This window comes from Watersipora subatra, chromosome 9, assembly GCF_963576615.1.
Source record: "Watersipora subatra chromosome 9, tzWatSuba1.1, whole genome shotgun sequence".
In the NCBI taxonomy this organism is placed as follows: Eukaryota; Metazoa; Bryozoa; class Gymnolaemata; order Cheilostomatida; family Watersiporidae; genus Watersipora; species Watersipora subatra.
In genome coordinates, this window is record NC_088716.1 from 25372682 (window position 1) to 25397881 (window position 25200).

General features: G+C 36.1%; 1 protein-coding gene across 1 annotated transcript in view; it reads left to right on the forward strand.

Annotated features, from left to right (window-relative positions):
• The window catches only part of LOC137404931 (uncharacterized), a 95928-nt gene that overhangs the window by 12176 nt on the left and 58552 nt on the right, over positions 1 to 25200 (forward strand). The window contains exons 6-8 of the mRNA XM_068091159.1: positions 1228 to 1416; positions 1568 to 1657; positions 3301 to 3423. Of these exons, the coding sequence (XP_067947260.1) occupies positions 1228 to 1416; positions 1568 to 1657; positions 3301 to 3423 (402 nt within the window). The remainder of the gene's footprint in view (positions 1 to 1227; positions 1417 to 1567; positions 1658 to 3300; positions 3424 to 25200) is intronic.

The following is a 25200-nucleotide window of genomic DNA, read 5'->3' on the forward strand; positions in this document are numbered from 1 at the left end:
TAGATTTATAAGTGAAAACTAATGAAGCCAACAATAGTCTTAGAAAAATAAGTAAATAAATTCAATATGTTTAAATGTATTTATTTGTTACCTTGTAAAAATCTTTTTTAAAGCACATGAATTATATAACTTTTTTATTAAATAGGTCAATACATCAGCGCCTTGGCTTTCAAATGAGCCTATATTCAATACACAAAGAATAATAGAACTATGAAAAACAGGCTGTCAAAAGTATGTCCTGCAATAAAAAAACACATGGTTGCGGTTCCAACAATGTGATGTCATAATTATTATTTAGCCTTAGGTAGTCAATCTCTTTCGCTGCCACCGAGGCTGCACTTTTCTGTGACAATGGGTGCTGTTAAACCCAAAGAGCACTTGTAATAAATTAGGATTCTAGATAATCAACAATGCCGGGGATCATGCTAACGCCCGACCAATACAAACATATGTTCCGGGTTAGTTAATTATGCTTTAATAAGTGTACTGTCTTTGATAAAGGTAATGACATCACATTGATGAAATTGTAACCTGCAGTTGCGTGGCCCTAGGACTATATGTCAATCACACTTTTGCGAGATCTTGCAATGCTTGAAATTAATTAGTCTGAATCGTGCCCCTCAACATCACAGTAAAAAGAGAGGGCTAGTGCATAATATCATCGGTAAAACATAGTATTGTGCTTGGAATCTGAGTTATTTATCATAGAAATAATATGTACATGGAAAGCTAATAACACTGATTCATTTTCATTGGTTTGGTGAGGTTCAATCGGACCATACAATTTCATTTCATCTTAGCCTGCAAAAAGAGGCTTTTGTTTCATTGTTATATATCATACTTTATTTTATTAACAAAGAGTTCATCGTTATCCTCATCTGGACTTTTCCTACCTTCGCCTGCTACCACCGTCATTATCGTAGTTGATAAATATAAGCGGTAAGCAATAAAATTAGCGGTAAGAGCACACAACATCGAATATGAAAATTGTGGCGTCACAAACTTTGACCCTATACCATTGAACATTTATGCGGTAAAGCTCTGGGGAAATCATATAAACATCAACTAATGTCTGTCTCCCCATCTTAAACAATCGCTCATTCGAAAGCCTAGACTCTTATGTATTAAAACATATGATAAAAATATTATGTAATTTATGTGCTTTAACATAGAATAATGGTGTCGATTTGTGAGCTGAAGAAATAAGCACATGCATATTGTCTTTAGATGGCGTCACAGAGGAGCAAGTTTTCCTTCCAAGGTTTGGCTTGGCTAGTACTAAGTTTTCTACTAACTGGCACAGTGGGTTGTCTGATCTACTTATCTATCCATGGCCAAGCTAGTTGCCAGCCTCAGCAAAAGGCTAAAACTGTAGACATAGAAGCTGATGTGACAGTAACATCTGGAAGCAATGAGGTAATCAATACTTGAAAGATGTACAATATGACTTCACAATCTCAGTATTTCACACTAAAACTAAGCATAGATTAAGTTATATGTTGTAACAACTATTTTGAGTGCAAATGCTTCTGAAACTTTATTCTAAATGAAGAGTTACACTTGTCAGAAAGAAGAACACATCAGTTACGACCAAAACTCCAGAGTTGCTTACTACAAGGGAGCTGATGGCTCTTTCGAAGTTGATGACTTTAACAAGGTAAGTTTTTAATTAAGATCAATAATTTGATATATATTGATAGGTAACTTTATTGACAGTAATTTCACTTCAAATAGAAATGTTTTACAGATTATGCTATAGAACAATCATAAAACAAAAAAGGCAACAGTTAGCCACTAAAATCAAATAAATAATTTACCATGAACATTATAGTGTTTAAAATACCTATCTCTGCTAAGAGAACAGATATTAGGTGGAAAAGTGTTAAAGCAGCTAGCAATGATATTTTCCAAATAGTTATCAAGTATATTAAGCCGGGAGTATATATTAAGCTGGGAGTGGTGGTGCACTCTTGTAGTCCAACTACTCGGAAGCTAGGTTTGGTGGTTTATAGTTATAGTTTGAGCAGTTATATTTTCAAAATAGTTATCAAGTATGTTGAAATGATTTGAAAAACTTTAACTGCTCTGTAAAAAACGAGGACACAAACCATGAAAGATCATGACCTACATCTTGACACCTGTATAAAACATTTATTTTATTCAAAGATTGTTCTTCTGAACATTTTCATTATATATATACTAATATATGATATATATTATTATACTTATTATAACCGTTTATTAAATATAGGATGCTATATTATGTATATAAAATAAAATTTACCATCCTATATTTTATTAAAATGTAGGATTTATATTATAATTTTTATATAATATATATTTTATTAAAATATTTTGTTTTATATTTTATTTTAACCTATATTTCATTAAAATACATGATGCTTTAAATTAAAAAAAGTAGTTTAAAAAAATACACAAACCTAGGAACCTTGATAAAAAGGTGGGATTTTCTTGACTAAAAGATTTTGACGTCATTGCATAATTTAATTGTGAACCAAATATTTTCTTTTCATGTCATTTGCTTTGTCTAAATAGTTTCTTTCAATTTGATCGTGTTTCAACATGTGATCGTTTATCAAAGTACAAATAAAAAAGTCTCTTCTTTCAACATGGTATTTTTATAGTGTTCGTGCCCACAGCACTAAAGATGGCAATCATAAGCAATCAAAATGAAAAGCAATAAAAGCAGTCTAGACACTTCATGCAATCAAATACAGAGTTAATTGTTGTGTTGTGTTTAGTTTGATATTTATGTTCTGCAATACTCTTCTTTGTGTCTGAAAATACATACACTGTAAAAAGTCATGTGAAAAGTATAAACCTGGTGGGCTCTTTCAAACATGTTATTTTTAATGTCACTAACATAATTGTTGTTATTATTATGTTATTACAGCATGTAGTTATTGTTATAATTATCATCATTAATTATCTCACTTTTGTCAAAAGTCAGTGCAATAATCTAGGTATTTTTTATAAAGATAACAAAGTTGTTTAACAAAGTAGTGAAATAACTATCAGGCATCAAATATAAAAACCATAGATGTTAGTATGAATGAAGATAAATGATATTATAAATAATAAGAAAACTATATTAGATAACTTCAAATAACAGGAATTATAAAGTAAAGTGTGTCTCGTTGTAGTATTCTAATCAATGAGTGACTAGTTTTAATATAATAACAGCAGTAAACATTAAATAAGCCATTGACTATAATTATACTACACCAACTTTTCATACACTTCATTCAACACGTATTAAGCATTTAGTCTCTTTTACAGGGAATTCATATCATCAGGGCACCAGGGAACAAGGTTTGTTACGTGATTCCTGTAGGAGTCAATTCAAACTCTAATCAAGGGTTTGAGTCTTTTCTCTATAATTCCAACCACAGAGCAGTTCAGGTTGATGGCACAGTAGAAACTAATATTGAAATTTTACCTGAAAAGATTGAGGACACCGGTTTCATACCTGATGGAGCTCATGAAGAGTGTACCAATGGCTACCAGTGGATGGTCATAACAAGTTCTGCATCAACATGTAAGTAACTTGCATTCATGCCTTTTGGGTAATGGCTATTCTCACCTGAATTGTAATTTCAGCCTTATATTACGCTGTTGTGTCATTCAGTACTCTTTTAATGATTTAACCTGGTTCGACTTTTTTATAATCAATATTTTTTCTTTTTCTTAAAGTTTCTCCTTCTCATGGTTATGCAGCCTAAATGCTTCCAATAATAATAATTCTCCATATTGTCGGCTAGTTATTTTTAATACTTGAAATCATGATTTTAGTTTCTACATTCTAATTTAGATTTCTATTATGTTTGCTTCACTATTTAAGAGTTAAATCATTTTGCAGATAATGGTAAGGTAAAGAGGCAAGCCAAAGATGGACTTGATAGATATGATTGTGAATACTGCTATCTTTCCTACGTAGTAGGTGATGGCCTATACGAAAACTGCTTCGCAATCACATGGCTTGATTTTTGTCCTACTCTCTACCAAGAAGGTGACCGACCCGACTGGGTAGTTGATTCTCAAGATGAATCCTAACCATTGGCATGTCATCTAAGAATACTTGATTATCAAACCATAACAACTATTTGATTTACGTCGTGAGAAGACACCATATTATTTTGCTAACACTAGTCAACATCAATTATGCATCCAAATATGCTTTGACACTTTTTATCTGATATTTTCTTAAAATGTTTAACTTTTATTTAAGCTTGTGATAAAATGCATGGTTTCATTACATGACCGGTTCACAATATAAAATGACAAATTTAACCGTCATACAGTATTCAGAGTTTCATAACTGCTTGATAATTTCAAATAAATAGTTATTCATTGAAATAGTTTGTGCATTGGCAGGGCTGAGCATTAATGTTAGCAATCACTGTGAAACAAATCGGTCGAATACCACCTTAGATTTTACCGGATGCAGTAGAAGTAGTTGGCTGTGTATTATCAGATACTGTAACTGTTGACTATATCTCCTTATTTACACTAACAATTGACTTTATCTCATCATATACTGTAACAATTGAGTTTATCTCATCCTATACTGTAACAAATGACTTTATCCCATCATATGCTGTAACAATTGACTTTGTCTCATCATACTCTGTCCCACTTGACTAGGTCTCATCATATACTGTAACACTTGACAATATCTCATCATTACCGTTACAGGTTACTATTTCTTATCATATACTGTAACCCTTGACTATGTCTTATCGTATACTGTAAAACCTGATTATCTCTGATCGTATAATGTAGCAATTGACTATATTTCATCATATACTGTCATACTTGACTATATCTCATCAAACCCTGTAACACTTGACTATATCTTATCATATACTGTACACTTATCTTGATATCATCATAGATTGTACTCTTGACTATGTCTCATCATATACTGTAACACTTGGTTATATCTTATTATAAAATGTAACACTTGGCTATGTCTTATCCCATCTGAACACTCTTTTTAAGCAACAGCATTGCTTTTCAGGCTAAAAATCTTACATCTTGACATCACTCAAAATATTGTCATGTCACTCAGTATTTACAACAGATTTTGCGCTGACACTATTCATGTTAAGAATATGGTGCTATCATGTCTTGTGTCAAGTGTCCATGTTTAGTGTAGCTAAAGCGCCATTGTCAACTTGCAGAGTCAGCAAACTGCTATTCATGACCACAAATCGACTTCCTTAATTAAAGCAAAGAATAAATAAGAGTGTGTCTAGAAAACATGGCAATTTGCAGCCGTTAATACTGCAAAACAGCTATTCTGTGCAGACAGCTGTGTTCACCTTATAGTAAACCATGCTACGTGACTGCAAATTGTACAGTCATGTACATGATCTATGTTGTACAGTCATGTTCACGGCTGTATAACCATATACATTGACACACACATTTATGTATATGCACATTTATGAACATGCACATATATGTACATGCACATATATGTACATGCATGCACATATACATCGACTTTTGTCAAGAGGAGATCGTGACTGGAGTCCAAATTTCTCGTATGTACATCGAACATGCATCCTCATGGAGTCGAGCATTTTAAAGCACTTTTACTGAACATCCAGTTGGGCATCGATATAATATCATCAATATTCTAAAATCAATATGGGCTTCAAAAATGGTAAAGTTTGCAAGGTTTACAGCAAAGTCCAATATGACAGGAACATGTAGATGTTTACGCCAAGTTGCAAGTGTAAACATTTGCAGCATGGCGTAAACATGTAGATATTCAGGCTGAAAGATACCATCTTGAAGAGTATGGCCAGCTCTAAAAAGCTGGAAAAAATCGCGGTTTATATGAAAAAATCGCAAAAACCAAGTTTTTTTGGTTTAAACTGGTTTTTATGGTTCAAACCGGTTTTTATGGTTTTTATAATTTTACCAAGGTTTTTTTGCAATTTTAAGTCTAATTAACATCACTTACTATAGCTGCATGATTGTGTATTGAACATACATATTTGGAATCATCTGTTAAAGATGGTACTGTGGGAGTTGTTAAGGGAAAAAAGTGAGATAACATATAGAAATCTCAGAATGAGTCTTAAGTCAAACATGAACGATGAAATACAGAGCAGAAGTCTTATCACATAAAGTGAATATTTTACATACAGCTCTATGTATAAGTAGGAACTTTAATCCCAGTGATTAGTCATGTGGTAGTGTAGAGCAGAGCATAATGCAGATGCATTGCTAGTGTTTGGAGCAGTGGCAGATGACTCAACTTATATCACCTGAATACTAGCATCACTGTCTGAATTGGTGTTTTCAGCTTGACATTTTGCTACGTGAGCTTTAAGCCTATCTGCGTGACCTCGCATTGCGACAGCACACCTATTAGTTTGCTTTAAAACCTTTGTCTTTCAAAACACAACAAACTTGTTAAACTGAATTCTAACAATCCAACGACTTTGGCTAGTGCCCAATAAATGAAATATTAGTTTGCAAACTTTAGGCTTTTGCCCAAAAGGACTTTATTGTTTTAATTTCTAATTATAAGCAATCCATTCTCACTGGCCAAACTTAAGAAAGTATTCATTCATTATTAGAGATGATGATTGGATTAGTAAAATTTACATGGTTTTTATATTTCATCAGTAAAGAGATCATCATATCACTTGATAAAACCAATTGAAAATGAAATTCACTAATTCATTGTTGTGCTTGGATTTCATGTAGTTTCAACTTGAGCTCTACCATCAATTTACTACTGTGTCCTAAATAAACTTCCACAGCTGATAATTACATAGAATTGCATTTCTACCGCACATGAACCACTAGGAGCTTAAGATATTATGTTTTTCACCAAACAAAAATGAAAAAACCGAAAAAAAAAACCATAAAAACCGGTTTTTTCGGGCTGGTTTAAACCATCGGTTTAAACCATCGGTTTAAACCATTGATTTAAACCAACCCACAGGTTATGAGGCAAAACTACATTGAAAAAGATGAATGCTTTGAGAATAGCTAGCTTATTGTACATGAAAAACTCTAATTGCTAAAAGCTATTTATGGGTAACATATAGTTGATGATAAATTTCTTTAAAATTAGAGAGAAGACCACTGTTTTTGACCTTCAATGTAGGCCTGCTACAATTTACAAGTGTCTCTAGTTCTTTGACGCAAATAGGGAAGTTCTCCTTTCAGTGTGTGGCTTTAGCTTTTTTAAGCTTACTACTACTAGTTGACATTGGGGTTGGTCTGAGCTACACGAATATAGATCAGGTCAATTGGCCAGATAGCCACGGCTGTGGACGCAGAGCCTGGTTTGACTGTTTTTGCCAGTCAGGAAATCACTAAGTATTGACATTGGCATTGTTGGCTAGCCAATAAGCAAAGATAATAGATTGGTGCATTTCTACCTGTAAAAACTTGAAAAATCTTATACCAACTGTCTTCTTAGACACCATTGCAATTTGTTTTAGACTGTGTAGTAAGCAATTACAGTAAAGCAGGTTAAATTGATAATTTGTATTATAAAAAGAGTCATTTGCCCGTTTCTCTGTCTGTCTGTCTGTCCAGCTGTCTGTCCAAAGCCATGATTTGATGTTGGGTAAAAGGATTAAGCTGATTAAGGAAATAGTAAGTGGATTTGTACACTCAACCATCAGCTTCGTAGATTGAAATGGTAACTGTATACCAATTGTTCCCCAAGAACATGTATTAGCACTTTGGCAGCACCATTCCTCGTGAAAGGTTGTCATGTATAATAACTATGTACAAACGTATTCTTAATTCGGAAAGATTGTTGCGGGGTGAAGATGGTAGCGTGCTTTGTTGAGAGCTGAGTATTGCTGAAAGCTTAGCATTGCGGTTTGATTTTAGGAAAATGCAATCTTTTTTTACAATATTTTTAACGTGGCTTCAGGGAAGTGGATGGAAATGGCTCTTTTTAGCTGATTTTTAGCTGAATGGCTGATTTTTTGTTGTTTTATGGCAGATTATTTGAGCAGGAAAAACTTGTGACAGTTTTTACTCATACAAAAATATTTTTTAAACTCTGCACAGAATGCCAAATCACACTTATGTACTAGCTATAACTTATCATTTGTCAACTTAAAGCCTGTTTTACTCTTTGTAGACTGAGACTGTCACTGGTATGATGTTCTAAAATTAGAACCTATGGTGTGACAACTCCTTTGGTTCTTCGATTTTGCATGACTTAAAGATGCACTTGCCCAACATTTTAGTGAATTCTATCAGAAGGTATTGTTACTTTTTATCATTTGTGATTGTTTTTGATGTTTGAGGTTATCTGATTGCCAGGATGTTTCAAGGTGAAATCGGTAAAACTTGGTCGCAATTAAAACGCACAGATCAAGCGAAAATGTGATTATGACATTTATAGTTGCAAGAGACCGACAGAATAGAGACTTGTAATACTGCAACTTAAACACAAAAGCTGATATCAACTAAAGCATGAGTTCCAAACCTGGGGTACAAGTACCCCTGGGAGTACACTAGAAATCTAAATGGTACAATACAAGTTATAAGCCTTATAAACCTTTGGTTTGTTTGGCTTTATTTATTAATAACTTTGCTGAAACCACTGCGATAGAGCTATTATTGGTATCATTTTAAAGCCAATTAGCTTTGTCATTCAGACAAACTTAGGCATGAATGATACAATGCTTATTATTAGAGCTGCACAACGATTATAAAAATTAATTGCGATTAATAACTGGTCTGAACCAGTTAATCTTCGATTAATCTTACAATTATTCTAGCAAAAGGCTGTATATTCGAAAACAAATACTACAACGATATATAAATTAATTATATTTCAGACAATTATTGTTAACAGGATAACATGTTATGTACAATGTACCTAAGTTACAATGCCATAACTATTCTGCGTATGAAAATAGTCTAAGAGAGTCTATAATTAAGCCAGCCAAGAGTTGAGGCAGCACAATTTAGCCTATTCATGCTATCCGACTGAAGAGATGCCCTCTTTGTACATACAGTAGTAGTAGTTATTGTCTGCGGCAGCTGGTGATGACTTCTGAGCGGTAGGATGAGAATTAGTTCAATGATATTTTAATGATGATGTGCTGTGGTGGTAGGCAAGTTCTTTCTGGCATACATTGCACTTCACTTTCTTGTTATGCTTCCAACCACATATGAAATTGCGTTACCTAGTATGAAAGACATCTTTCTGCTTTCATGTTCCATTAAAGTGTCAATCTTATATTACTATCATTCTAAAGCTGAAATATTAAATTGTGATTTCTTTAAAAAATGAAGATACATGTATAATTCACATTAACAAGTTTTTAAATATAAACAAAAACAGGTTGTAAAGTATTAAATAATACTGAAATCACTTTTGCTGCTATTACATAGAAACATGTGCAAACAGCTAACAACATGGCCGCTTACAACTGGACTGACACGCGCTCGCGTTTTTGTATTGTATAAACAAGTTTTATGTTAGTGACTCACTTCATGTTTTCATAGTTGAGTGCAAAATAATTGTGGTTCTCTCTAATTGGTAAAAAAGTGTTGCTTGTCATAATATTTATTTGTGAGTAAATTCAATGGTAATAACCTGCTATGTTAATGTTATATTGTGGCGGACACTGGGCCACGAATTTATTTCTTATATTTTGCATACTCACATATAATTACTTCCATATATCGCATGTTTTCTCAGTTTTATTATGGGTTTTACTTGCATATAATTACTCTTATATATATTTTGCATATTGTGGTTGTTTTATTATGTGTCTTATCGCTAATACTTTGTTAGTTTGGCCATAATTAACCCAACGTGTTAGCGAGTCTATTATTCATTTATTCTTTTATGGTTTCTTACCTGGTTCCATTAGACAGTTTAGAGAAAATATATTTATATAGAGAGAGTGCTCTCGCAACGAGAGCAGAGTAGTCACAGCTCCACAACTAATAGAAATTGCTTCGGAATAAAACAAACGAAAAACCTTACTCACTTCTCTTCATGTTCATGTTAAAGTAGAGCCTCTAAACCGCCCCGACGCAGAAGGGAAGACCATCAGAATCAATTGGTAAAAAATTGTTAAATTCTAAGTTCGAGAGTGGTTCTCAGTATAAAACTATTTAAAAATTTATCACGGTTACTAGAAATAGTCAAAGGTTGTCCCTTGGATTTGGCCCGTGTTTGTGGGCAATCATCGTTAAGACTAGTGTCAATAAAGTCGTTTAATTCCTTCAATAATGGGTCTGTTGATCTTATAATAGTATGTAAAGTTTTAACCTTTTGGACCTGTCTATGTTCTTCTAAAGTCACAAGACCCAACTGTTTTTTTTCTTATGTGACTCCCTCCCTTCTCCTCAAATTACTTATGAAACGTGTTACCTTGTTCTGGACCATTTCAAGCAATTGTACATATTTCTTTTTGCTCGGGTCCCATACCTCAAGAGCAAACTCAATTTTTGGTTGACATAAGGTCTTATATGCTATTAATTTGATTTGAGTTGGTGCTGATGAGATACTTTGTCTGAGCATGCCGAGAGTCTGAACAGCCTCTTAATGTTTTTTGACTATGTGCTCACTCCAATTAAAATTATTTGTAATTGTAACTCTTAAATAGTTGACTCTGTTTACAGTGTTTAAAACTACATTGTTTAATCTATATTTTAAATCTTGGATATTAACAGCTTTGGTATTTCCAAAAACAATTATTGAACACTTCGAAGTATTAAAAGACATTTGCTATTTACCTGCCCATCTCTCCAGGCTATCCAAGTCCTTCTGAGAATCTTCCACAGAAGATGAATTAGTAATCGGGCAGTGTAGTAATGCGTCATCCGCATACAATCGTATCGTGGATGTCAGAGCAAGCCCTATGTTATTGATATACAATAAAAACAGAGCTGGCCTGAGGACCGAGTCCTGGGGGACTCCTGAAGTTACCGTTTCAACATCTAAAAAAATTCCATTTAAAACTACTCTCTGGCTTCTGCCCGATAAAAAGTCTAGTATCCAAGGAAGAATATCACTTGAAAATCTAAAATAAAAACGCTTGCTCATCAGTAGTGAATGAGAGACCTTGTCGAAAGCCTTAGAAAAATCTAAAACTGCTGCCTGCGCACATCCTCCCAAATCAACTTTCCTCATGATGGACTTGGTGGTGGACAAAAGTTGGCTGGTGCAAGACAGTCCCTTTCTAAAATCATGTTGTTGTGGTAATAAAATATAATTTGATTTGGAGCTCATATTATGTAAGATAATATGTTCTAGCATCTTGGAACATATGCATGTGAGTGACACAGGTCGATAGTTTGCAGCTGACTGTTTACTACCCGATTTAAATTTTGGGACAACATTTGCCCTTGTTCATTTTATTGGAAGCCTGCCAATATTTAGAGAATACTGGAAAACAACGGTCAAGATTGAGGACACCTTGTCAATGGCCAAACAGAGATCTTTTTTCTCAAAGCCATCTGGACCAGGTGCCTTTCTTAATTTTAACTCACTGAGTAAATTTTTAATTCCATCTTTAGTGACCTTGTTTGTGGAACAAGAAAAAAACAGGATAGGGAGTATTGCTAAGACTTGGGTTAAAAACATTTTTAAAATATTGTTTCAATTCGTCCGCTATTTCTTTCGGGTGTTTTAAACTCAAACCAGGTTGATTACTGCTATTTAAGGATTTAGTATTGTTAGATTTACCCAACTTAGCTGTTAAAACGATAAAAACACTTGCTGTCTCTCTTGGCCATAGGAGCAGAAAGACGATTGTTGAGATAGTCATTGTGTAGTATCCGTAGTGCCTTTTTGGAATTTCTCCTAAACAGTTTATATTGCTGGAGATGGAGTTCTTTCCCTGATTTCTTGTATTTGTTGTATATTTGCCTTTGTTTAATGACTAGTGTTAGATTGCCATCATAAAGCTTAAGTCAAGCTAACTTTGCGCTATCTATTCTAATATAGCTAAATATTCTAATACAAGTAATGCTTTTGTTTAGCTATTTATTACATAGCCATAGCTCAGGCTTATATAAACTAGGTCTGGAAGGGAACAGTGCAATACATACTATGAGAGTGAATAAACCACATATTGTGCTATTATTCATACAGGTAACATTTATTACTGTTATACTTTCCTTGTTGAGTGCTAAGAGCAAGCTTTTTCTGACTGTTCGGTCCCAGGGGGATTTGGTTGTATGCATCAGCTAGATGAATTTCAGTATATCCGTATCCTCCTCTTAACTTGTTTATCAGGTCTTCGGGTAGAGGTATAGGCTGTCGGTGAGTCTCTAATTGTGAATTGACTGTTTGCGAGTAGTCTCCACATACTCTGATAGATTTTTGATGACTGTTAGAAAGTTGCGCTTTCCTGACAGGAACTACAGGCGTACCATATTGATTAAACTGTACTGGTTTCCAAATTCCTCTTTGAATTCCAGGTTCGTAGGCTAGATTTAATTCATCTTGAATAGCAAATGGCACAGGTCGAGCTTTGTGAAACACTGGTTCTGCATCTGCTTTGAATCTTATTTCTAGCTCGTAATCCTTTAGACAGCCTAGATCATTGTTAAATAGATCAAGAAATTCATTGCAGAGTTGCTCGCAAAATTGTTGTAGACTTTTGTCAGCTGTTTCCTGGTCTACTACTTTACAAGTCATAGTAGTTTGTTGAGCGAGCAGGTTGTCAATTGATATCCCCAATAGTTTGATTGTTCCTCTTCCTATCAGGTTGAGATTTGGAACCCGGCTAACTACGAAGTTTAAAACAATATGATTTCCCTTTACGGTTTTAGTATTCAGCTGGCACTGTCCAATTACTTCAATCGGTTGTTTTGAAGCAGATTTGTAGTTTGTCGTTGTTGTAGAGAGTACAGGTTTTTCAAGTTTACACCAGACTTCCTCAGTGATGAAGTTGTCACAGGCTCCTGTATCTAACTCCATTTCTACGATCTGTTCTTCTATCTCAATACTCTTTTGAAGTTGTTCCATATGTATTCTTCTAATAGTTTTAAGCTTTTGTTTTGGTGTAGATTTCTGTGCTATAGGCCTTTTATTAGTAGTTGCTTTTCTTTTTCGGCAGGCAACTCCTAGATGTCTTAACTTCTGGCAAGAATTACATGTAGCAGATCTGTATGGACATTCCTTAGCAGTATGTGTAGTTTATTGCATCTGTACCAGTTGAAAGTTCTCTGTCTTGCTTCTTTGTAGTTTGAAGTTCCTGTTGGTGTCTTAGTTCTATGCTCTGGTTGAATCTTGTTGACTTTTTGTTGCTTTCCATATACGGTCTCCTTGGCTATCTTGGCTGCATCCTCTGTTTCTGTCGTAATTTCAATAGCTCTTTTAAAAGATAGCTCAGTTTCTTTTAACTTTGAACAGTGCTTTGAGAACTGCTTCATTATTTACTGAGCAGACAAACCGTGTTCTCATAGCTTCATTTAATGGATAATCAATATTAGAAAAGTCACATGTGGTCGCTTCCTGTCTAATTCTATTCGCTAATTCATAAATAGTTTCTCCAGGTTTCCTTTTTGTAGTACTCCAGAATTTATAACGCTCGTGTACTAAAAATCGTATGGGTTCATATTGTTCTTTTAAGAAGTTATCTATTTCTTCCATGGTAACTTCATTTATAAGTTTTGAAGTCTCCAGTTGGCCAGCCATGTTGCTGATCTGTTTGTAGAAAACAGGTGACTGATTAATTAAGAACACATTAGCTTTTCTCTCTTAAGGTATTGAGTGAGCTGCTACAAAAGTGTCATTTCGATTCACGTAATCGGTCAATAGTTCGGTCGCTGGATCATACTCTGAAAACTTGGGTAAGGCTGCCGATGGTGCTAGCTTAGCTGCTGTATCGGTTTGACCTTTCACCAGTAGTTCCATGAGTTTCTTATTTTCTTCCAGATAAGCTTGTTGTTGTTCTTGATGAGCTTTTTGTTGCTCCTCCATCTTTTGGTTTTGAGCTGTTATTACTTCAATTAACTTATCCACTTCCAAAGACAATACTTGTATACACTGAGAATGTTGTATAAGTTCTGGGTTATATTCTTGTAAGAATCTCAGTTGTACTGCTCAAGAATGTCCCATCCTTGTCGCCAATAACTTATGTTATGTTCCTGTATGAATAATAGCACAAGATGTGGTTTATTCACTCTCGTAGTATGTATTGCACTGTTCCCTTCCAGACCTAGTTTATATAAGCCTGAGCTATGGCTATGTAATAAATAGCTAAACAAAAGCATTACTTGTATTAGAATATTTAGCTATATTAGAATAGATAGCGCAAAGTTAGCTTGACTTAAGCTTTATGATGGCAATCTAACAAGGAAGGAACAGGAAAGACTGTAGTATGTATTGCACTGTTGTCTGGAAGGCAACAGTGCATTACATACTATGAGAGTGAATATACCACATCTTGTGCTATTATTCATACAGGAACAACAACAACTAGCTTTCCGGCAGTTTTACTGAACCAGTAAGGTTCCCCATCTCTCCTAGGTCTGATTGTGATCATCACGACATGCATGTATTCCACACCTTGTCAATACCCTCTTCCTTATCAATTAAGTCTCTAATCTGTTTCTCCGTGTGTTCTAAAGCCACTGCGATCTTACCTGTATCCGCATTTTTATACAACTTGATGGTCTGTGGCGCTCTATTTGTATCTACTAGTTTAAAGTGAAAGCTAAGATCAATCTCAATCATATAATGGTCACTCAGCCCCGGATTTATTACAGAAGGGAAAAATTCACCTTGATCAGAAATTACAAATATCAAATCAAGTGAGTTACCCCCAATGTGAGTTGAATTGGAAATTAGTTAATGGAAACCAAATTCGTTTAAACAATTGATAAAATTTTGATGTAGGCTCTTTCTAATGCTGCTTCTTTTAACAGTTCCATTTGTCCATTCAATGTCGGGCATGTTAAAATCTCCTGTGATATATATCTTGGCATCTCGATACTTTTGCGTAAGCATTGAAAACATGTCGAACAATGGATCTATAGCATGGTGTGAAACACTAGGTGGGATATATACGCAAACTAGTACCATGTCAGTATTTACTGAATTCTGTTTAGGAATGAAAACAATCACAACCTCCAGCGGAAAGATCGAGAAGTCCTCTAAGTCAAAAGTCAACGCCGAATGAAAAAAACTTATTTGAAACTGCAACCAAAACACCTCCACCACAAAAGGGCGGATCATTTATGTAAATATCAAAAAGTCTAGAGTCCAACAGTTCTCCATTGTTGACTGAGGCATCCAAATGGTTCTCAGTAAGACAAAAAAAGAGAAAAATTAGGTGCCAGAGTATTCAATTCCAAGATCTCTCCTTTCACCGAACGAACATTTGCTATCAATACTTTGTGGGCTATGGGTCTATTTTCTTTATTTGGTTTCTGATAATTCTGTACACTTCTCCTGGGTTCTCCTCTCTCAATTTCTTTAACTCGGTTCGCAACTGAAAATACGCCTCCCTCTCCTCTTTGTTGAGGTCAGGCTTAGCGAAAACACTGTGTGGAGTTTTAACCCATTTATTCGTTTGAGAGTATCCCATTTTTGTTCTCTTGATTCTGTGCACAGTTTCAGAGGTCGAGAAACTTTGGCACCCTGGTCATTAGTCTTGATATTTTCGAATTTTCCGGGTCTGAAAAGATCTTGCTTTTTGACTTTAGTTGTAAGATGGCAATATCGCATGATCTTTTGAACTTTATCAACGGTTTCTTGTTTTGTGCTACCTTGTTCCACTCCAAAAATTATCATGTTCTTATCTCTACTTTCTTTTTGGTCTTGTTCTGTCTGTTTTATAGATTTTTGGGCAGCACCTGCCAGGACTGTACAATTTATGCAATATGATTGCAATCTAGATCGTGCCTGAGTAACAGCCGGCAAATTGCTTTACAACATATTAAACAATACAAAGGAGTCACATCATGATCATCACCTCGGTTGCAATTTATTTGAAGGTTAATTGGCTCAACTCAGTCAATCGCGTATTTGTATTGATCGTGTTAATCTTTTAAATAACGCGATCATTGTGCAGCTCTACTTATTATGGTTGTAAGTAGACAGGACCAGCTCAGCGGGTAGAGCTTTGTGTCATGACATAACGTCTAGCCAGTAGAGAGTTTTTCTCCTGGTGATCAGTGAGTTTACTAACAGCTCTGGCCTTTCACTAGTGGTAATGTTGTTACATTCCATTGAACCAAACTCAATGTTTACCAGCAGTTTTAATTTTTGTATTCAAATTGAAGATCTTAATACAAATCATATTATATTATTTCAAAGTATATTATAGTATAAGATTAAAATCGATAAAATTTGGTCGAAATTAAAACGCTCAGATTGAGTGAAAGTGCAATTATGACATCTATAGTTGCAAAGAGACTGACAGAATAGAGACTTGTAATACTGCAAATTGAACATAATAACTGATATCAACTAAACCAACGATAACAACTAGTCACCTCGTTTCGCATGAACTCTTCTTCTAAGCATTTTAATTGTGATGAAGTTTTGTCAACTTCAATCTTGAAATCCTGGCTGTCAGATCACCTCACAAATCAAAAACAATCTCAAATGATAAAAAATATCGATGCTTTCTGAAAAAATCTGCTAACAGTTTGTGAAAGTTCATCTCTAACTTGAGACAAAGTATATAGTTTTCTGTTCAGGTTGTGTATAGGTTTATTTGTATTATATATAGATCTAATTATATGTATGTTAGATGGTACTGTTGTTCTTATATCTTCCACTTTCTATTCTTCTATGCTAGTGGGAAATACTTTACTTCTTTTTTCTTTTCCCTGCTGGCTATGGTGTAGTCATTGCGGTATATAGACATACCAAAATAAGTAGATATTCAAACTCTTTCTACTATTGCATGTATATATACATATTTATATATACATTTATTTATATCAATATAAATATATACATGTATATCTATGTATATAAAAAAAATTGTTTCCTCACCCCGGTTAACCCGTATGGGTAGTAATTTCTGCTGTAACTCGGGTCTCCCACCGGAGACCTGGGTGTTTGATCACTCGCCTCAAAATCTTAGCTGTTCCCAATAGCGCACTTTTCTGCAACTCACCTGCGTTGATTGCTGTTGGTGTCTGGGCAAGCCAGATTTATGCACCGGTTTTATTGCGCCCAGTACCCCAATAACTACTGGAATTACAGTTGTTTTTACTTTTCAGCATTTTTCAATCTTTTCTCCAAGAGGGAGATGTTTCTCTACCTTTTCTTTTTCTTTGCTGGCTATATTGTATTCATTGAGTACTGCTATATCTATTATAGTAGCCCTCTCGTTTTCCTTAACCACCACGACTATATCTGGTTGGTTGGCTTGTCAGTCCGGATGTAGAAGTCCCAGAGGATCTTAGCGCGGTCATTTTCATTTATGTATGAAAATATACAGGTATATATACATGTACATATATATGTACATATATATATATGAAAGTAAGTATGCATATATATATATATACGTATATATATATATATATATATATATATATATATATATATATATATATATATATATATATTTATGTATACAGATATATATATATATATATTTATGTATACAGATATATATATATATTTATATATAAATAACATATACAAACATGTAAATATTTATATATATATTTATGAATAAATATTTATATATATATCAATTAATATATATATATATATATATATTAGTATAAAGTAGCTGATCTGGACCAGAATTTTCGCCCTGGCAATTTTTGTTTAAAGATGTCTAAAAATCTAGATTTTACAAAGTTTTCAAAATCCTTGGGATTTTGAAAAATGGAGAATATTAAAAATTTATACGGAGAGAAAGTCCGGCTGCCAAAGAGCACGCGACTGCAGGACCTAAGTGCTGGTCACGCTTGCCATTTGTACAATCTCCTTTGTTATACAAAATTCTTTAAACCTCTGATTGTCTATTTATTATACGCTTGACTGAACATTAGGTCATTTGATGTAAGCTTAAAGCAATAATCATATAATAAATGGAGAATGTGAAAAATTTATACGGAAAAGGGAATAAGAGTTGGCTTCGACAAGATGCCAAGCGAAGCGGTGTAAAAGGATATAGCCAGATGAGCAAGGCTGAGCTGGCGTATCACGCTGGCGATTAATCCAATGTAATTGGTAAAACCAGCAAGGGTATACCAATAGTGGTAGACGGTACTTACAAAAAGCCACACCCGGATGATGCCCTCCGCAATGTGAGAAACCTGTACAGAGACTCTACCTCCAGTCAGATGAGAGAGGAGGCGAAGCGTATGGGGTTTGGGAAGGATATTGTCGATGGCAAGAAACGTCTTACAGTGGATGACTTGAGTATGAAAGATCTAAAATCTTTAGCTCGAGCCAGAGATATAACAGTTGGGCCGCGGGTGGAGATAAGAAGCATTTTTGTAGATTAGGTCACCAACAAATCTACTATAGATGTATCCAGTTTTTAATCAGCCAACATAGACTTTGTATGGAATCACGCCAAACCCGTCATTATAGGTAGGATTAATGATGCGTTTAACCGAACTAAAAAATTTCGCGTAAGTGCTGAAGTTGCATTCTCCCATCTGGAGCGTGTTACTATAATCACTCGATTCTGGGGTACCCCTAGAGAAGGCGCCGTACCAATCCTAGCATCAACCAATCTGGATGAAGAATTAAACAGACAGCTAGCGAATATAATCAGAAAAATTGATGAATTTACGAACAACGGTTCGGGGTGGATTTTGGAGCGAGTATCAAGATTTTATTTGGAAATTTATCGGTGGAAACCTCTAAGAGGTGGAACATACAAACCAACCCCTAAAGCTTTAGCAAACAAAAATACCGTCATAAACGTCAACAATGGAGGTCCCAAAACAATGGCAGAGATAAAACGGGTTGCAAAATCTCTGGACATTGCTTTTACTACCAAAACCAAGAAATCAGCGTTAGTTAAAAAAGTAAAAGAGATCAATCCCGAAGCTGTAGATGACAACAAGTGCTTTTTGTGGGCGGTGCTATCATGCTTACATCCATCATCGGATCACGTAGACAGGTTATCAAAATACATCCCCTATAAAAATGCCCTAAAAACTAAAATGTTAAAGTATCCGGTGACGGTTGCGGAAGATCAGATACAAAGGTTTGCCTACAAAAACAATATGGTCGTGAATGTGTTTGAGTGGATTGAATTTAAAGGGAGAAGGCAGCAAGAGCAGGAGCGGGTTGGAGATTGTCCACACGGATAACCGGTTGTATACTGAAGAGGCGGAAGGTCTCCCCAAGGTTAACCTGCTTTTCTACAAGGATCATTGCATGTGGATTAAAAGCGTGTCAGCATTAATGCGCAAGCAAACTGATATGACCGGTGGTCGTAGCAACTATACCTGCCTACGATGTCTCCACCACTCAACGTGCAAGAGAACATTTAAGGACCACATCAAAGGGTGCCTAGCCGCTCACGATGGTACTTGCGCCATCAAGATGCCCAAACCTGGATCGGTCATGAAGTTTAAGAACATTAAAAATATGAAAAGGTGCCTTACACCGTCTACGCGGACTTTGAGTCTATTATAGACAAAGATACCAAAGTCCATACAGCGTGTGGCTACGGCGTAAACCTGGTGAACAGCTTAGGAAAGTCATTGAGGTTTGAAACTTACAGGGGTGAGGATTGCATAGAGAGATTCTTTGCAGAGCTGGATAGAATAGAAGAGTTGATAGATAGCATTCCAATCGCGAAAATAGTAATCACTCCAGAGCAAGAGCAAGAATTTAAAACTGCGACAGAGTGCTACATGTGTGGGTGCGAGGCTACGGAAGAAGATTGGCTAGTTAGAGATCATGATCATGTCTCTGGGTCGTACCGAGGCCCCGTGCACAATAGCTGCAATCTCAAGCACAGACAGACAAAAAAGATTAACGTGATATTTCACAACCTCAAGGGGTACGACAAACATTTAATTGTCAAGGCTTATGAGGGGTACAAGGGCATCGATGTTATAGCGAACACGGATGAAAAGTACATGTCAATGAGAATAGATCACTTTAAGTTTATCGACAGCATGCAACACCTCAACAGTTCTCTGGCCAAACTAGTGGAAGGACTAGACGATCTCCCGCACTTGAAACAGGAGTTTCCGGAACACTACGGCTTGCTGGCGAGAAAGGGCGTGTATCCGTATATGGATTCTCATGAGCGATTTGAAGAAAAGCAACTTCCAAAGATTATGCACTTTAGCTCATCGTTAGACAATCATGCGGGCTTGCAACCAGGTGACTACATGCATGCTCAAAAAGTGTGGAGAGAGCTCGGATGTAGAAATTTGAGTGACTACCATGACCTATATCTAAAGAGTGGTGTGCTACTCTTGACGGATGTCTTTGAGAGTTATAGAGAATTAGCCATGGTGAATTATGGCCTCGATGCATGCCACTACATCTCTGCACCCTCATTGACATTGGATGCTTGCTTAAAAATAACGAAGCAAGAACTGGAGCTCATCATCGATGTAGATATGTATAATTTCTATGAGAGAGGCATGAGAGGTGGCATGTCTACCTGCGGTAGTTTGCGGTATGCCAAGGCAAACAATCCGTATGTAAAGGACTACGATCCGAGTAAGCCAATTACCTTCATTATATTACTGGATGCCAACAGTCTGTACGCTGCGATAATGTTGAAAAAACTACCGACTGGTGGTTTTGAGTGGATAGAAGATGGCAAACTGCCCAATGTTAGCGAGGATGAAGGGTATGTCGTGGATGTGGATTTTGAGTATCCAACCGAGTTGCATGATGAGTACAACGACTATCCATTCACACCCGAACCAACAAAACCTGATCAATGGTCGAAATATATGCGATCCGTTGGTGAAGTGAAGCTCGGAGAGCCTTGCTACGCAAAATTGCCCAAGCTAGTGCCCAATTTTAGAGATAAGTGCAATTATGTTGTACATCACAAAACTCGAGAGTATTATATCAAAAAAGGTCTGCGTGTGATCAAAGTGCACCGCGCTCTCAAGTTTAAAGAGAGCGCATGGATGGAGCCGTACATTTGACTAAATACTCAACTTCGAAAGGAAGCTAAGACAGATTTTGGTAAAGATTTTTTCAAGCTTATGATGAATGCGCTATTTGGCAAGACGATGGAGGATGTTCGCAAACGGATTGAGGTTGAACTGACTACTAACACGAAACGCCAACAGAAGCTCATCAACAGACCACGGTTCAAGTGTAAAGAAGAGTTTAATGATAAACTGTCAGCCGTGTCAATGAACAAAACGACGGTAACATTAAACAAGCCAATCTACGTTGGTCAAGCCATCTTGGATCTATCGAAGATGCACATGTACGATTTATTTTATGATGTCATCAGAAAGCAGTATCCCAATGCCCGAATGATGTACACTGACTCGGACAGTCTTGTGCTCCTGATCGAGACTGAAGATTTTTATAAAGAGATGCCACTACACCTGTACGACACGAGCAATTACCCAAAAGATCACTCATGCTATAGTGACAAAAACAAAAAGGTGCCAGGCATCATGAAAGATGAGGGTGGTGGTAAGGCGATATCAGAGTTTGTGGCTTTGCGAGCCAAGTCATACTGCGTAGAGGGTGAGGGTTGGGGACTGACAAAATGCAAAGGAGTGAAAAAGTGTATAACCAAAAACCTAAAAATTGATACCTACAAACAATGCCTGGATAGTGGAGATCCGGCTCCGAATGCCACCATGACGACACTCCAGTCCAAGCTACACGAGATAAAAAATTGGACATTCAGCAAAAAGACTCTATCAGCCTTTGACGACAAACGCTATTACCTAGATTCAATAAATAGCTTGGCACACGGACATTACAGAATAAATGACATTACAGAATAACTGAAATTACAGAATAAATGACATTAACAATGCCGCACTTCTTGAATAGGAAAGCAAAAGAAAGTCTAGATGAATTGAGTCAAAGATGGATCAATGCGATGGAGTTGTTTGATCTCGTCCGACCCCCTGTGTATGATAAATATAAAGAGTCTACTGAGAATATACACTTCGAGGTAGACCCATACCTAGGTATGAGAATAGAATGCGTGTCAAGGTACCCGAACTCAAAAAGCTGGCCAAGGCACAAGGTATACCCGGGTACAAAACGATGAAAAAGGCGGCTCTACAAGCCGCATTGTCATAATTTTATATGGTCGTATAAAATTACATCATGGAATAAGCTATACCCGCGATGACTATTATTAGTGCCGCCAATTAACAATTTATTTCCTTTGTGAACGTTGCCCTCGGATGGCGGTGACAATTCTGTTGGTGGCTTTACAGAAGGGGCAGGTTTTGGTGAAAATAATTCTGTAGGAATTATAGATGGCTTTACAGAAGGAGTTGATTTTAGTCTCGGTGCTGGAGGCTGCTTTAGTGGTGCAGGTTTGGGTTTCGGTGGCTGTTTTAGCGTCAGTTTTGGCTGTTGTAGTGGCACAGGTTTTGGTTGTTTTAGTGGCAAAGGTTTGGGTGCAGGTTGCACAGGTTTTGGCTGTTGCGTGGGTTTTGGTGAAGGCTTTAGCGGTGTGGGTTTTGGTTTCGGTGGTGGAGGTTTTATTCCTACGCTATCAAACGCTTGGGCTATTTTAATTTTATCATTAAATCCTTTTACACTTTGTCCTAAAGCGTTCAAGTTAAAGTCTGACGGTATCATGTACAGACCTTTGGCTATAACATAATTTGTTTGCCCGCGAGTTTTAGTGAGGGCGTCCTCAATGTTTGATATAGAATCTTGGAGAGATTGCTTTTTCATGATCAAGTCATTGGCCATAACTAAAAATTTTTGTTGAGACTCGAGGGAGGAACCCGCTTGTCTAGCTTGCACCTGAGCTCCCAGTAAACAGTAGACGTAAGCTCTAATACTATCATTAAGTCGAACTATTCCGGGGGATGTGAATGACTTACTATGGTCGGGCACTACCCTTTTGTAGTCAAATGGGTCTTGAGTTACCGAAACCATTTTAGTACCCGCACTCGAATTTTGGATACGGTTTGTGATGCCTGCTTAGATCAGCCAACTGTTTTTGTAGAGAACCTACTTTACTACCACCGTCTTGTATGATAAATCTGAGACCTCTGGCTGGTTGATCAATCTCAAAAATATCTTTAGCGGTTACTCTAAACTCATTGAGCAATTTGCAGTACTCAGTTTTGTTGTAAGGATTGTTGTACGGATCAAAATCTCGATCTCCGGGATTTCTAATTTCCATTTGCGCCAACATCTTTTTAGTTTGGTACATAACGTGAAAGTTTAAAATAGCTTTTGTAAGAGGTAGACCTCGTGTCAGCTGATCTTTACACACACCGCTCAAAGCAGTCGCGCAGTATAAGGCAAACTTATATTGCTGAAAATAATACAACATGGGGTCATCATTCCATCGATTGACATCATCAAAGCTTTTTATCACTACCGGTGCTGGTGAGATTTCGACAAACTTTTTGACAAAGCTATACGATATTTTGTTATGTTCGTCTATCGCTACGACGACAGTTAAGTTGTAAAAATCTATGGGATAACCGCTAGATAGTTGTCCAGTCATTTATTAATAAATGACCTCTTTGACAATAAACAAAACCGGTCGCATTGAGCTCGATCGATCCGTGAAGGCAACCGGTATTAGCCTTAAGACAATTACGTTATATTTATTTTTTTACAATTTGACCGAGGTGACCAGTTACAAGTACAACGGTAGAACGACTACTATTCAGCCGGGGTATTACACATACGAACAGCTCCTTTTTAAATTACCAGGCTCATTTAAAGTTTATCAAAACACTTTAAAGGTTAGTACTGACGCGACGATTACGGGTGGACTAGCCAAACTGATAGAGAATGAATATTTATATTTGACCCCATTGTGTTTGTATTTATACATCGATGGAATAGACACGTCTAAAAATTTATGGAACGGTAAACGATCAAATCTCCTTTCAATTATTCCCATAGGCAAAACTGATGTGGGAGAAATAATACAACACCATCCTACCAATAATTACAAATCCATGCTCACCAATGAGCTCAACAGCTTAAACGTGTCAATATTGGATGAACGAGGTAATGCCTATCTTGGCAAGTTTGTTGCTGAGATTGAGTTGTCGTATAATAAATGTATGGCAGATCAAAATCAAAATCCGTGACTGTGCATCAAGCCAGGCTAAAGCGGATAAGTGTTTCTGATAAAAAAGTCTTGTTTCAGCTAATTATTCCTCGAGGTGGAAATATCAAAGATATTATTCTCTACTGGTCATACTCATCCGTTGTGGGGTTAGATGTACAATTTTTTAATGACAAATCCGAAATTGTTACATATTCCGGGGTGGTAACTAATAAACTACACACGATCAATCTTCAGGTAGACGGAATTGTGACCTGTGTTGTATCCAGTACTGATATAAAAGAGCTTATAGTATTTTATGATATATAATAAATGGCTAGTATCGCGATTATGGTAGTGGGAGCCGTCGTAAACTCTTTAGCGTTTGCCGGTGGAAATTATCTTTTTTCAAAGATTGATAAAAATGGAGCTCAGGAAGAAGCCAAGAGACATAATGCGGCGCTAGATAATTTAAACGCTGAACAAGCGGATTACAACATCAAACGAGCCAAAAACCAAGATTGGCTAAACGAGCAAAATGCTCGAAAGCAGGAGGCTACCGATGAAATATACTCGGTAAATTCGGCCTTTGATACTTATGAAAAGCTCTACGGTGAAAAGCCTACACTACCTCACCCTAATATAAAAGCGCCTTCTTTAGACTACACGCCTAGCTCTGAACAAAAAAATATGAGCAAGTTTTTGTAGGCGTTGCCATGGCTGCGAGTGTAGGAGGTTTTGCGCTAATACAATAAGGTAAAAATCTTTGTAACAATCTTTGTAACAATCTTTGTAACAATCTTTGTAACAATCTTTGTAACAATCTTTGCAATCTTTGTAACAATCTTTGTAACAATCTTTGCAAACCTAAACAACAATCTTTGTAACAATCTTTGTAACAATCTTTGTAACAATCTTTGTAACAATCTTTGTAACAATCTTTGTAACAATCTTTGTAACCATCTTTGTAACAATCTTTGTAACAATCTTTGTAACAATCTTTGTAACAATCTTTGTAACA